The sequence below is a fragment of the Asterias rubens genome, chromosome 8 (assembly GCF_902459465.1).
Source record: "Asterias rubens chromosome 8, eAstRub1.3, whole genome shotgun sequence".
NCBI classification, from domain to species: Eukaryota; Metazoa; Echinodermata; class Asteroidea; order Forcipulatida; family Asteriidae; genus Asterias; species Asterias rubens.
The window spans coordinates 1,811,076-1,826,591 of NC_047069.1; the positions used below are offsets into that span (position 1 = coordinate 1,811,076).

A 15,516-nucleotide genomic window follows, 5' to 3' on the forward strand; every position below is an offset into this window, starting at 1 on the left:
AAAGATCAGTCTTCTAGCTTCGTGTATCTCAACATAAGAGCAATATAACAAACTTTTGCAAATTTCAACTCAATTGGTTGTTGAAGTTGCGAGATAAATGGAAGAAAAAACAACCTTGTCACACAAAGTTGTGTGTTCAGATGCTTGATTTCGCGACCTCAAAATCAAATTCTGAGGTCTCAAAATCAAATTCAAATATTTTAGTGAGAATTACTTCCGTCTCAAAAACTAGGTTTTATGCTAATAATTATTTTGAGTTGTTACCAATAGTGTCCAGTGCCTTTAAGAGGCAATGAGGCTGGCTAGTAGCCTCCAATATACCTGTACGATAACAGGCATATTAGTTGTTGCAAATCTCAGGCCTGGAATTACACACCGGACATGGAGTCAATGGCCCCCGTTAACCCCTCATCTTGGCTTTGGTGCTCCTTCAAAAGTTTCCCTATGGCGTTAAGATTTTCCAATGTAAGCACCCTTTGTAAAATGAAAATGGCCTTGCCCTTTCAAAGATGAAATTCCAGGCCTGAAATATTCTTGATAAAATATCTCCAGGTCACTCATCCACTAGACTTATGGACAAGTCGTAAATGTCTGTCACAGTGATAGCGTTCCGAATCTCCCCGCAATTCCCCAGGTATTCTCACGAGACTGCTGGCCCCGCGAGACTACTGCTCTCAAGACTACGGTCCCTTTTAACGGGGAGTAGAAGTCGGCAACCAGCATTTGCCGCGCGAGAGCAATGATCTCGCGAGAGCACCGCCACAACTTGACTATCTCACCGCGGGAGACCATTAACGACTTGTCCACAAGTCTACTCATCCACTTGTGTGTGTAGGATCCGTCTGCAGATATGTACAAGTCTGGTACAGGCAGAATGGCATGTCATACTCAGTGTTGTAGCTGGACCGTTTTTAAAGGTGGGCTCTAAATCCAATTAAGTCCACCACGGGCGAGGGGTTCAATAAAATTATTCATGTTTAGATTTGGGGCCGTCATTGCTGAAGTTCAATCTGGAGGAAATCTGTGCTGGGCAGCACAGTGTATTTTGCTCAGAGTGATGGGTGAAATTTGGCAGTTCTGGGCAGGTCCACTCGGCACCGCCCACAAAGGGCTACAACTCTGGTCATGCTGTACAAATGTTAAACCAAATCCATAAAAATCCTGGTTTCTCCAATCTTGATCGAATCAGTGAGTACATCCCCCCCATGTACTTGCTTGCATACATGGTGCCAGACAGTTCCATTTGTCCAAGTCCAGAAGCTTGTTGCATTAAGACATGTGGATTCCACTGCGTATTACGGGATAGATCCTATTAATGTCCTGCTTGCTTACTGATGAGTTGTTGAAATCTATTAGTCATCGTTAGCGTTGAATCAATGAATCTCTCTACACAGTTGACCAGGCAGGTTTCTGTCTTGCTGTCCAGCTTGTTGCTAGGCTTCTCTACACATTTGTCCCAGCAAACGTCAGTAAATGTGTGCACTTGATTCTACAAAATAAATGTGAAGATAAATAAATAAAATATAAATAATAACAGGCCTGGAATTTCACGGAGGCAACGGTGCCCTTACAAAAATACCCATAGACTTTAACATTTTCTAATGGAAGTGCCTTTTAAAAATGAAAATGGCCTTCCCCTCTCAAAGATGAGATTCCAGGCCTGATAATAACAATTTTGAACATGTGCGCCATGTCTGTCAATGATGACAACCTGCTAATACACAAGACAACCATGAGTTCAAAAACTATGGTTTCCAAAATAGATTTTTGAGACGTGTTTTGAATTGGGAACAAGTATCTGCTTTTCTGAGTTGAAGTGGGAAGCTGTCTATTTAAAAACAAGTAACAAAATACATGATTGTAAACTCATTTATTTATACTTATACTATTTATTAGTATTGTTGGAATGTTGTACGTTGTACAAACATTAGTAAAACAATTATTTACATAAAATATGTAGCGTGCGAACAATCTACCCCAAAAGTAAAAACCTACATCTTCAATGGACAAGCAAAGTAAATACTAAGGGAAAACTTTAAATATTTATGATCATTCAACCTACAAGTACAGTACAATACATTCAATTTCAATTCAATTTGTATTTTGATTTTTCTGTAAATTAGTTTTTGTGGAGTTGTCATTGGACATGGTGTGATTGACCTGCATGTAATTAACAACATTAAATCGGTTTGGTAAGTCTGAAAATATGAAATAGAGTCAAACTAGACGGAATCCAACTAACTATGAATTAAGTATAAGATGATGTAATAATCTTGTTTTTTTTCACGAAATACATGCAACGTAATCAAATGTAACTTACCTGAAATTTTGCTTTTTGACCTTCAATTTCCAGAAAGGCTTTCAACTCAGCATCACCGCCTGCCCCTTCTGCACCTCCACCAAATGGAGAGTTATCAAACGACATTTTTAGCAGGTTTGGGTAAACCTTAAAAAGTGTAAATCTAGCCTCAGTTGTTTTACGAACACGTCTAGAAAGTCACAACTCCAATGCAGTCTCTACTCTTAAGCGGCAGCATCAACCTTGTTCTCACAGAGGGTGCAGTGCATAACCGCTATGTTATTACAAATACTTTATCGTGGGATCGAAGCTAGTGGAGACGAGTTGCCCACGTGGTTGACCTATGACCTACACCACGGACTCCGTGTACGGAGTCCGTGGTGTGATATCGTAGTTTGTATTAATAAATATCTAAGACAGTGGACATTTGAATGATGTGTCGCCAAAAAAAAAAACAGTACACAGATGTCAGACTAGACTTGTGGACAAGTCGTTAAATCGGCCCCACGTGCTGAGATAGTGCTCCCCCGACAACACTGCTCTCGCGCGAACTCACTGCTCTCGCGCGAACTGATGGCTCCCCGATTTTGACTCCTCATTAACGACTTGTACAAGTTGTCAGCGGTACGTATTCATGTATTCAAGTACGAACGCGGTATACCTTCACTGTTGCCGCGGAGACAATCGTGCAGACGAGTCCATTTTTATAAGAGGGTAGTAATAGTTTCTAATACTGTAAAGCTTGAACCGGAGGGCATCTGTGAATCTTTTTTATTTTGATTTAACTGCTTTATTAGTTGATTAGGGCCTAACTTTACAAAGTCATCTTCAAATGCATTACTATTTATCTGTTTAATATCCGTGAGCTGCCTCATGCAAATAAATAATGCCCACGGTCAATGGTAATGGTCCAATGCAATCCTTTAACCCGATGTGTTCTGCTCGGACTGTGTACACTGGACAAGTTGCAACATAAAATATAGTTTGTATTAATACTACCAGTCCCAAAATTCATTATTTGTTTACTGACAAATGTTTTTTATTTTAAGTTTTCATCTAAAAAGTGATTTTGAAAACCATGGTCGACATGTGGAAGTTTGATATGTGAGTCTTGTGGACAAGTTTCACAGGGCAGTCGTGTGCGGATCGCAGGGATTCCGGAAAATTTCAGTAACTCTTTTCAGATGTCGATGTATTTTAAAGGTATTATAGCTAATCATCGACATACACTCTACTTGCCCAAGATATTGCAAGACAAGGTTTCATATAGCAGCTGTACTTTTGTTTTGTTTTAAGCAACTGTAACCACGAAAAATACTCCTCACTTCCAAGCAATCATAACAATTAATATAAGGCTCAAATAGGGTAAAGACACCGTGAAATGCAAAAAAGGAACAGTGACTCAAATTGTAGTTTGCCTCAAACAAAAAACAAGAAACAAATTTATTGATAAATCGATCAACAAATGCAAACCAGTGGTTGAAATAAATAAATTAAATTGAGCAATAAACAATGAAAATACCTTCAGACTAATGGATATTGATGGTAGAAACTGTAAATAAAGAAAATGTGGAGTGTTTCCCTTGCACTTCCAGGTTGCTATATAAACATAGTGAGTAGTTGACTTTTGCAAAACCTGTTCATTACAAAACACTTTAAACAATTTACAAACTAGGCGAGTGCTAGAAGGGTTACAGCTCGATGGCCGAAGGTTCAATAGTCTGAATGTTCGATAGTCCAAATTGACAATAAGGTCCGATAGTCCGAATTGACAATAAGGTCCGATAGTCCGAATTGACAATAAGGTTTGATCGTCGATTCGGACTATCGGACCTTATTTGGACCAGTGAACCTTCAGATCAATGAACCTTCGGACTATCGTATCAAATGTACGGGTTAATGAAACCTACTTCATTTTGGGACTAATGAACCCCCTGTTATGGGAAATTTGTGCGTTCGGACAATCAAACCTTCGGACTAACGGACCTTCGGGTGGACACCGCTAGAAGACCGTACAGAAATGTAAACAGTGGTGGATATGGGAAAACTAACTTGAATGAACATTTTAAATGGGTCTTCTACCTATGTTGCACAACCGCCTAGCCTTTATACATTATCAAACCCTCTCAGTCTGTGCTTTGGATATTTAAGTATTTGGATTGGAAAGAATAAATTTTAACTAAAATGAGCAAAATAATTGTTGGTAATTGCACAGTATAAATGTCATTCTTACATTTGGAACCATTCAGAATGCACCATCCACATCAGTCAAGAACTTTGGTGCATATTTTGATTGAATTGTCTATGACTGATCAAATAGACCTGCTTTCGTTTACACCAAACTCTTTCCAACTTGTGTTAATCTTACGACTTGAGTTGAGTCCCAGCCTTGCAACGTAACATGCAAACCCTAAGATTAACGTTTCGTGAAAACGGCTCCAGCTTTGCAAGTCTGTTCGATTTCATGTGTCACAGATTAGGAAGTATGTATCTGACGATTCATAACATCATGTGATTCGCAGCCATGTTCTTTCTCGGTTAGATTGTTGTAATGGGCTGCTTACAGAAAACCCACATGCATATTTTAAAAGAGACTTCACAGTTTGCAGAACTGGGCTGCTCGTGTTATATTTAGGTTAAATCGCCGTCGTGATGCCATGCTCCTTCTAAGATCGCTTCATTGGTTACCAATTAAACAGAGGATTGCAATTAAGATTATTTTATTTGTATGAACATTTCTTTATAAATCAGGCACCAGAGTAATTTAATGAGTGTCTAGAGTTGTATCAGTTTTTGTGTACACATCTTCACTCCAATGCAGATCCATCTCGGCTAACTTTTCCCATGACTCGCAGTAAGGCAGGAGATCAAACTTTCAGTTTTTACAGCAGCTTAGGGGTAGGGGTGGAACGAACTTCCTTCTTAAACGAGGAGTGTTTCCCTTGCACTGTCAGGCTGCCATGTGACCCTGTGGAGAAAAGAAAGAAACACACAATGTTGACCTGAACTTATGTTGATTGTGTAATACTATCCGTAGTATGATAGGCTAATACTTATTGCAAGCAAATAAGTTAACGTAAATGTCAGAAAATTGTGTTGTTAAAATCACACATGAAGATACCATTTTTCACGTCAGGTACCTCTCTGTGCAGACGTCTTACGTGAGCATGAATTAAGCCCAAAGTGGTGACGTCACCTAACAACACAATGTTTTGACCTTCACGTTCACGTGTTTGCTGGCATAACATGCAGCTAATAAAACCTACCTAATACTTACGGGCTAAAGTGAGGTTCGAGGCAACACCATCACAAATAAAGACTCTCATGTAATTTCAAATCTTATTTAAGTTTTAGTGTTTAAATTTTTTAAACATTTTGTTATTATGTTTTATTATTGTTTCTAAAAAAAAAAACAATTATGTTTAATTATAAAAACCAACAACAACAAAAACAGTAAATTTGGTACTTTTTGCATTGCTTGAGACTCTACTCTCTAGATACAAAAGTTCCAACAACAATGCAAAACAAGTAACCTTGTGTAGAACTAGAACTTTAGAAGTAGGGGCTCAATTTTAATAACCTGTGTGTGTCGGTGCAACCGCCACTGACGACAGTGCTTTTTGTGGAACCATGGAGGTAGAAACTACCTCCATGGTGGAACCAGTGAGTTATATGAATAATAACACATGTTTTGTTAAGTTTTACTTCAAAACAAAACTTGTTCTTTTAAGTAAGAAGCCCCAAACCAAGTTACCGGTAACTCCATGGAGGTAGATTTTTGCAATATTATTTGTCAACGCAAATTTATTAGTAGTTTAATTAAGAAACTTAACAGCAAGCTCACCTGTTTTGATTTCATGATGCCAACACAGTATGCACCAACCATCACCACTGCCTTGAGCAAGGCTACTGATTTCATCGAATATTCGGCCGGTGCAAATCATTTGTTTACAAAAGTGTCATTGCCTTTCATCAATCAATACACGCTGTGTGCAGTGTGTGTGTGTTGGCATGATGCATATAAATGGCGGCTTCTTCTTCTTTTTCCTTGCGACCTGTCGTCGACGTGAGCAGATCTCTTGCATGTTGCATGCCTTGAGAAAACTGGCTACTTGACAGCTGCTTCTATATCTTTTTTCTTCAAGTTTATCAACCAAGTCAGACCAAGTTAAGACGAAGTTATTTATTTAATATGCACGTCAAAGTTCCCGATGAAAATCCGTACTCAAAAGTACAACCATACACACACGACGTCTAGTGTGTAGGCATAATAAATACACGCTGACAGGTTTGTTGATCGTTCATTCATACATGTGACTTCCCGAACCCATCCAATACAGGGTGTACTGTTTGATAGCATATACATGTTGAATATTCATTGATTTAACGACATCGACCAATCAGATGCGTCCGTACGATTTCGGCTGAAGTGCCCATAGGCTGTGCACAAACTGATGACAACTTGTACAAGTCGTTAATGAGGAGTCAAAATCGGGGAGCCATCAGTTCGCGCGAGAGCAGTGAGTTCGCGCGAGAGCAGTGTTGTCGGGGGAGCACTATCTCAGCACGTGGGGCCGATTTAACGACTTGTCCACAAGTCTAATGTCAGACGAAAATTCGACCAGCATTTTAACTCGTCAGTTTCGATTTATACAATAAAAATGCAAAAAAATTATATCATAAAAATTAAATTTAAATGAAATTACTTTGCAGTAAAAGTACATTACAATAAAGTGTAGGTGTTCATAAAAACAACAAATAAATTAAGAATACAGAATAATTGAATACATAAATTAAAACAAAATTTAAAAAATTCTATGTAAAAACGAACACCAAAATAAAGGAGGTATACATATATACTATACTCAATTGTAATGCTAAGTAAACAACAGCTAAATACCACTCACAAGCAATGTACTATGGCATGAAATTTTGGCCAGTAAAAATGTGTAAAATAGGCGATCTATTTTCGTGCAGCTCTATGAAATTGGGCCCAGTCTAGGGCAGACTGGTAGAAAAAGGGGCATTTAAACACAGTCGCAATGCACGGGTCAACATATAGAGTTATCATCTGAACAAATAGTTCTACAGACATTCTATACAAGTTACACTCTATAAAAATACATCTATCGTGAAGTTTTGCAGAAAACAATACTCTATAGACAAATAGTTCTACAGACATTCTATACAAGTTATACTCTATAAAAATACATCTATCGTGAAGTTTTGCAGAAAACAATACTCTATGACTTTATAAGGTTTCTATGGAAATCACGTGAACTGAGCAGCACGGATGCGTGGGTGGGCGGACTAGTACGAGTTCAACTGACGAGATAAACTGACTCATCCATAACATTACTGAGTTTCAAGTTTGCACGAGTGACCTGACAGTTCTCTTTGTATATTCCGGTAAGTTAAAACAAAAAAACAATCATGTATTTTGTCTAAACTATCAACGGCTTTGGTGATATCAGCCTTTTGATGTATGGTGGAAATTTGCATCGGGGATAACAAATTAATATTAATTTTGGTTTTACTGGCCGTGTGTAACCACTGTACGCAGTATACTCCGAGCTCTGTGAAACAAAAATAGGAGTAGGCCTACACTGTAAACAAAATATCCGTAAAATTTACGGCACTTTACCATGGCAGCTTGGGTGCCAGGTAAAGTGTCGTAAATTTCACGGAGGAACTTTTGTAAACTACCCCTCCAAGGCACAATTTACAAAACGTCCAACAAAGTTTCTTAGCAACAACTTTCAAATATTAAAGATTACGTAATATCAACCAACCAAAAGCGCTCAGGCAATATTGTCATAACGTCAATGACCAAACGTTACATTGCGTCCTTACATTCGGAATACGTTAAAGCCATTGGACACTTTCGGAACAGAATTTTGTTTTAAAGTTCACAAATTTATAAATAATTTGCAGGGTTTACAGAAGGGAATGGTGAAAGACTTCTCTTGAAATATTATTCCATTAAATGCTTTACTTTTTGAGAAAACATTAAAACAATAGCAATTCTCGATATCGAGAATTGCGGACTTATTTTAAACACATATTATGACACGGCGAAACGTGCGGAAACAAGGGTGGATTTTTCCCGTTATTTTCTCCCGACTCCGATGACCGATTGAGCCTAAATTTTCACAGGTTTGTTATTTTATATAGAAGTTGTGATACACGAAGTGTGGGCCTTGGACAATAAGTGTCTTGCTTAAGGACACAAGTGTCACGACTAGAAGACCCCGTGATTATGTTTATAAACCATTTTCCATTTTTCATCTTTCTATGTATTTTAAAGGCAGTGGACACTATTGGTAAGTACTCAAAATAATTATGAGCATAAAACCATTCTTGGTGACGAGTAATGGGGAGAGGTTGATGGTATAAAACAGGTTGGTGGTATAAAACATTGTGAGAAACGGCTCCCTCTGAAGTGCCATAGTTTTCGAAAGAAGTAACTTTCCACGAATTTGATTTCGAGACCTCAAGTTTAGAACTTGAGGTCTCGAAATCAACCATCTAAAACGCACACAACTTCAGGTGACAAGGGTGTTTTTTCTTTCATTATTATCTCGCAAGTTCGATGACCGATTGAGCTCAAATTTTCACAGGTCTGTTATTTTATGCATAAGTTGAGATACACCAACTGTGAAGGCTAGTCTTTGACAATCACCAATAGTGTCCACTGCCTTTAAAGGAACACGTTGCCTTGGATCGGTCGAGTTGGTCTTTGAAAAGAGTATGTAACCGTTTGTTGTAGAATGCATATGATTAGGCCTACATCTTTCTAACCATATGTATTTTATAACAAACGATTACAAACGCTTTTCAAAGACCAACTCGACCGATCCAAGGCAACGTGTCCCTTTAAATGTGAAAGCCTTTTTTAAAATTCTATGCAGCTATATACATTACAACTAACACATGCAAATAAATGTTAATTTCTAAAGGACGGGATAGCGCAGTAACGCTGCTTATATTCAAATTGGGGGATTAAAAGATATAGTTTTTTTCAAATTGGGGGATTAAAAGATATAGTTTTGTTCCATAACCGCAGTTGTTCGAAGCGAATAATATGTCTCTTAAAAATGCAATTATGATGTTGTTTATTACTTCTACACCACGAAGTTTTTATTGTCATTCATTTTCAGGGTGACTAACAAACGTATACCAACTGAATATGTCAACAATGACAGAAGATTCGGGAAGAGTGAAGGACCATCATTGTTTTAAAAAACTTCTTTTTAGTTTCCCTGGTGGAGGAAAGGATCTTTTCCAGGTTTACGATGACTGGGCAGACAACTATGAGTCGGTAAGCGAGGCATAGGAAGCCCATATATAATATAATATTAGACAATTAAGAACTCACTCCGTGTAGTGCAGTTAAAAACGATCCTCGAAAAAGCTAGTCCCAGCCGATTGTCTACCATCCACCCAGGGCCCAAATTCATAGAGCTGCTAAGCACACAAATTTGCTAAGCATAAAAATTTCTTTCTTGATAAAAACAGGAATACCAACCAAATTACCATTCGTTACATATTGCTTGTTACAGGTATTCAGCTGTTGGTGGTTATCCTGAAAATCCCGGGAAATTTGGTTGGCATTCCTGTTTTTATCAAGGAAAGAAATTTCATGCTAAGCAAATTCGTGTGCTAAGCAGAGCTATGAAATTGGGCTCTGATAGTAATTTTTTAAAAATCAGGTCAGTTCTTTTCAGAAAAGAGACGTCTTCCAGAAAAATCCAAAAAATCTACTCCGCGGTTGTAGAATATAGCAAGACAGGTTCTCTTAAGAACAAAATTTACCTGGCAAGTAGATATACACATGACTTTACCACTAAAAAACAAATATAGACGGAAAACGGAAAATTACTAACAGGAAAAACATTCCTTCCCATGACATAGACCTGTTTCATCCACTCGAAAAAAAAATCGTTTCCTCGAAACACCATTTCCTTAGACTCGTAATATTGACGGTTAAATTATTTTTGAGGTCTTCAAACCTGAATTAAAATATGTAAAATGTTCGAAATATAGTGGTTATGTTCATTTCTTTATAGGATTCGACAAGTCATGACTACGTTGCCCCAACGAAACTGGCAGATATTGCATCTGATATTATCGATGATAAATCAGCCAGAATCTTAGATGCAGCATCAGGCACCGGGATGGTAGGAGCTGAGGTAAGATTGTGGAGTAGACATTTAAACTGAACGAGCAAAAAAATAATACAAATCTGGACGAAAACAATAGTTGTTCAGACTGATGTCGGAACGCCTAGTACAAATCTTAACAAAAACAGTAGCTGTTCCGACTGCTATATGATCGGAACGCCTCATAACAATCTTGACGAAAACAATAGCTGTTCCGACTGCTATGTCGGAACACCTATTACAAATCTTGACGAAAACAAGAGCTGTTCCGACTGCTATGTCGGAACGCCTATGTACAAATCTTTACAAAAACAATAGCTGTTCCGACTGCTATATGATCGGAACGCCTCATAACAATCTTGACGAAAACAATAGCTGTTCCGACTGCTATGTCGGAACACCTATTACAAATCTTGACGAAAACAAGAGCTGTTCCGACTGCTATGTCGGAACGCCTATGTACAAATCTTTACAAAAACAATAGCTGTTCCGACTGCTATATGATCGGAACGCCTCATAACAATCTTGACGAAAACAATAGCTGTTCCGACTGCTATGTCGGAACGCCTATTACCAATCTTGACGAAAACAAGAGCTGTTCCGACTTTAGAAAGTCGGAACAGCTGTGAAGAAACAACTTCACAATGTTGTCATTTATGTTTAATATTATCTTCACCAGTCCCGACACAATATTAACAGGCATGATATTTCATGGAGGCAACGAAGGCGTGTGCCTCCACGCCCCCTTGCCATTGCCTTGGTGCCCTTGTCATTTCAAAAACGAAGCATACAGGCCTGATATAAAACAAGACTTTACTTTGAATTGAATTACTTTATATGTTGCAGTTAAAACTGCGAGGTTTTACCTGCATCGACGCCTTAGATCCGTCTCAGCGTTCCTTAGATAAAAGTAAGACACACCAGGCTTATATGAATTATATCTGCGATACTCTCGACGATCATAAGACTGAGATTCAAAACGGTGAGTGAGTGAAATTAGTGTAATCATATACAAAGCAAGCACCGAGGGTGTAACACTTGCCGGCACAACCCACAATGTAATAATTTTGTGACAAAAGCAAGGAATTTGGTAATAGGTAAATTAATGTGTTACAAAAAGATTTATTATTTTATGCATTATACTGTTGGGATACACCAAGTGAGAATACTGACCTTTGACAATTACTTAATGTGTCTAGTGCCTTGAAGTCGAAATTATATTTCTTAAAAAATATGTGTGGACAGATGTCTACGATGCTGTATTGATGTGCGGATCTTTTGGACTCTGCGGTCATGTTACTGATTCGTGCTTTCCTGAGCTAATCCGCATCACAAAACCAGGTAATTATGTAAAATAGTTTAGTTATTTTTTTAACACAATAAATATTAAAGTCACCTGGAAATAGATTTTTTTTTCTCTCAAACATAAGAGTATATGCTTACGAACAATAAAACAATTTTTTTAGTAATTGTTTGTCACGATTTATATGTTTAAAAAACATATAAAGTTGTTTGGGGGCTGACTCCGCCTACCCCTTTTGTGACGTCAATCGAGGCAGACTTTGCCTGCAATGCGTATAGTAAACACACATGCAAAGTACATGTATGTCCAAGTCGTGAGTTGGTACAATCCAAAAAGTGTTTTTCTGCATTCAGCAGCAATACACCTGGTCGGCATTGCCGGAAAAAAACTCAAACACATTTTTTGAAACGTACAAACTCACGACTTGGTCTGTACATGTACTTTGCAATTGTGTTTACTCTACGCATTACAGGCAAAGTCTGCCTCGATTGACGTCACGAACAGCGCCCGGGTCGGGGTCTACTCTTAAATTTGTAAATAATATAAGAACTGATTTTTAAAAAAACCTTAGTTAACCGTTTATTCACATTTCACTCATCAAAACACATTATATTAGTGACAAAAGCTTTATTTTGAAAAAATACCACTTCCAGGTGACTTTAACGCAACATCATTTTGAACACAAGCTTGGAGCTTCATATTTGAGAAGGCAAGGCCAGTTTCATTTTGTAAAGGGCACTTTCATTGGAAGATCTTAAATTCTATAAGAAACGTTTGAAGGGGCACTACAGCCAAGACAAGGGGCAACCTAATTATATGTAGCACCTCATAAGGGTTAGGTGCTATGGAGCATTTAACAGCCACAGACAAGAACACCGGGGCGAACCCCCTTCTCGTTTCGATAAGTGCACCGGATTCTGTTACGTGATAAGTGCACCGCGTTCTGTTACATGAGTTACACACCACATGGGACCAACGGCTTTACGTCCCATCCGAAGGACGAAGCAATGGTTAAGCAATGGGTAAGCAATGACGAAGTCAAGGACACTTAGTGTCACGACTGTGAAAAGTTATTGTTGCTGTATAGCTGCTGCTCAACTGCTGCTGATGTTGTTGTTTGTTTGTGTGTTGAACGTGAGGATTTTGCAAGTTGTCTTTTTACTTTCAGGGGGTTTCATCATGTTCACAGTTAGCACCCAGGTACTAGATGAATGGCAAGACAGACTCGATGCATCCATTAAGTCATTTACTCAACAGGGTCTATGGCAACTTGTGGAGAAACGCTGGTGTCAGTACGGATATTATGGCACGCAGAAACTACAAGCAATGGTACCCGTCCTCAAGATCACCTAAATAGCAACGATAGGTCAACATCAGGCCGAGCCTGAACATCTGACGTCACGCATTCGAGGCCCGTCAGTTATGAGACATAAAATATAAGAAACCGTATTACTCTCCAAAAAAAGACATAACATTGCTCCAACAAGCACGACAAATATAAAACAAGTTACGAAAGGCAGGCACTCAGATACAAGTATTGCACAAGAAACAACGCACAAAGATTCTAAGAATAAACTCCCTACACACCCAGTCTGGCCATGTAAACAAGAAGGTAACAATAATAAATACGCCACAGAGCTCCCATTGAGCCAACGTCAATCCCCGTCCAGAATCACCTTTCACCTTACACACTTTTCACAAGGAGATGCACAGTCAAATCCTTCAAACATAATTATCAACAACATTACATGCAAGTCACATGTAGATGTACATACCACACATTGTACACTGAATGCAGACGACTGGTCCCCTGTCTTTATCCAGAAGACTATTTTTGCCACATCCATTGGGATAAACAAAAAATTAAATAAATGAACTTAGCCTTGCCGAAATATTATACATGATCTGAAAAGGTTTGTTTCAAAAGAGGGCGCTGTCACAGACTCGCTCCCTCAAAATAGACCTTATCGCAAATACCAATGCGCAAGCGCAGACTGTTGAATGAGGTGCATTGTGGGATATATATGGATCAAATTTGGATACCAGCTAGACCACAATGCACCTAATTCCAAGCTTTACGCGCGCGCCCCGGTATTTGCGAAAAGGTCTATAATTAATTGTTTAGAACGATTTGGTGTGCATCTTCATAATTCAGCGGGTAAATAGATTGGGGGGAGTTGGCAATCCGTATCACTAATAAGAAAATAAACGTTGTCTTGTTCCGAAAATAAAACCTGTTGAGTAGTTTTCATTTCTGTATATCAAGCCTTTAGTCCAGGCGCACGCGGCACCCCCAAAACATTGTCAAGCACGAAAAAAGACTAGCGCGATCTGCGAAGCCGCAAAGCGCCTTTACCAACCCATGTTGGGGCCTTTTGTTTTTCCTAAACCTTTTCCTCAACTCATTTAGGGGTCTAATGTTTTTCTTTTTTTTTGCTAACGATTTTTGTTTTTACTTTCTTCTGTAGTTTATTGTTTAAGTATTATGGTACTGATTTATCGGTCTTTCATTGGTACTTTGTTTACATGCTCCATTAAAAAAGCAACTGCAAAAAATTCTGATTCCTTTTTCCCTTGTTTTTTGGAGACCTGTCAATGTGTCTGTTTGGTGCGGACTAAAAAGTGCTATTCACACGACAGCAATTTAACTGGGGTCCCTTGTTTAATTTTAGCATGGTTGTAAAACATAGCAATGTTTGAGAAGATTATGCAAGAGAACTTGGACAACAGAAAACAGTTATTGTTGTCCTTTCACACGAGAAAATTTTTGTACAGCTTGACAACCATGCTCGATTTTAGCAAGGGACCCTTGCTAATCATGTGAAGGGGCTAAATACATGTTTGAAGTTTGAAGTTTTTTGTACTTAGCTATTCTTTGCACAACTGCAGTGTTAGCACGATTGTTTCTTTTGGACTGTCTCAAGAAATTGCCATAACAAAGTATGTTTGAAGGCGAAATGTCGTTGTGCCTGCCTCATTATTGAACAATAATGATAATTAACCATTCTTGTGTAGCGCATAACACATAGTAATTAAACATACCCCTAAGCGCTCCAGAGAAAAACACAACATAATACAAAGACAATATGTACTGGGTGACAAACAAAAATGGATGAATTAAGTGTTAACTAAGTGCGTCTTTAAAGCAATCTTCACATTGGAGTCAATGACGCGGGAGAGATTGTTCCATAAAGTTGAGGCAGTGTGAGCGAAGCTGCGTTATGATCCTGTATGTATCAGTGAGAATAGAGCGAAGCTTCACATTTATCACTTTCGAGCTGAAAGCATCAAAGCCGCATGACATCTATGGTGGAAATTGGCTGGCCAGACGATAATTATTCATGAAACCACGGGGGAGGGAGGCGTCTTGAACGCCATATATGTAAATCTGCAAACAGAATACCAGTATGCAATGAAATAAAATCTGTTATAACTATTCACCCATTGTTCCATGGTATTACCCCTATAAGCTAAAGTTACACACAGAAACCCAATACGGTTTACTGAACAAACTTATAACTGATAAAAACCTAACTCCATCACCAGTGTAAACAAACACCTTGTAGGCCTACCCGACTGTATGAATCAGTATTGGGCAAGTTTGATAACAATTGTTTGCCAAAAGGATTCTTGCACACGTGAGATTTAATCAAATAGTTGGGGCTGGTCCTGTTTTAGTAGGGCTTTGGGATTGTACATGATCTGCTGTACATGTTCTGCATACGAAAAGTTTCATGTTAAGCTAATGAAAC

General features: G+C 38.5%; 2 protein-coding genes and 1 long non-coding RNA gene across 3 annotated transcripts; 1 reads left to right on the forward strand and 2 right to left on the reverse strand.

Annotated features, from left to right (window-relative positions):
• Positions 1–214: 214 nt before the first annotated feature.
• Positions 215–2,548, reverse strand: LOC117293651 (mitochondrial import inner membrane translocase subunit Tim8 B-like). The gene is made up of 2 exons (XM_033776035.1): positions 2,321–2,548; positions 215–1,489 (listed from the first exon to the last, which is right to left on the reverse strand). Exons 1-2 carry the CDS (start codon positions 2,423–2,425, stop codon positions 1,313–1,315), a joined length of 282 nt encoding a protein of 93 aa, XP_033631926.1. The 5' UTR covers positions 2,426–2,548; the 3' UTR covers positions 215–1,312.
• A 2,216-nt stretch (positions 2,549–4,764) lies between these two features.
• Positions 4,765–6,767, reverse strand: LOC117293224. Its single transcript, XR_004519391.1, has 2 exons — positions 6,144–6,767; positions 4,765–5,267 (listed from the first exon to the last, which is right to left on the reverse strand). It is a non-coding gene; the product is annotated as an uncharacterized LOC117293224 (long non-coding RNA).
• Positions 6,768–9,474: 2,707 nt separating this feature from the next.
• LOC117293941 lies at positions 9,475–13,747 on the forward strand. Its single transcript, XM_033776438.1, has 5 exons — positions 9,475–9,620; positions 10,369–10,491; positions 11,308–11,443; positions 11,707–11,802; positions 12,933–13,747. The coding sequence occupies exons 1-5, from the start codon at positions 9,489–9,491 to the stop codon at positions 13,115–13,117; spliced, it is 672 nt and encodes a 223-aa protein (XP_033632329.1). The 5' UTR covers positions 9,475–9,488; the 3' UTR covers positions 13,118–13,747.
• Positions 13,748–15,516: the final 1,769 nt, after the last annotated feature.

Excerpts from the sequence above, each read along its gene's own strand:
- LOC117293651 (XM_033776035.1), bottom strand. The coding sequence starts at position 2,425 with ATGTCGTTTGATAACTCTCCATTTGGTGGAGGTGCAGAAGGGGCAGGC. Across the intron at positions 1,490-2,320 it reads GTCAAAAAGCAAAATTTCAG|AATCAAGTGCACACATTTAC; the intron begins GTAAGTTACATT and ends TTTATTTTGTAG.
- LOC117293941 (XM_033776438.1), top strand. The coding sequence starts at position 9,489 with ATGTCAACAATGACAGAAGATTCGGGAAGAGTGAAGGACCATCATTGT. Across the intron at positions 10,492-11,307 it reads CCGGGATGGTAGGAGCTGAG|TTAAAACTGCGAGGTTTTAC; the intron begins GTAAGATTGTGG and ends TATATGTTGCAG. Across the intron at positions 11,803-12,932 it reads AATCCGCATCACAAAACCAG|GGGGTTTCATCATGTTCACA; the intron begins GTAATTATGTAA and ends TTTTACTTTCAG.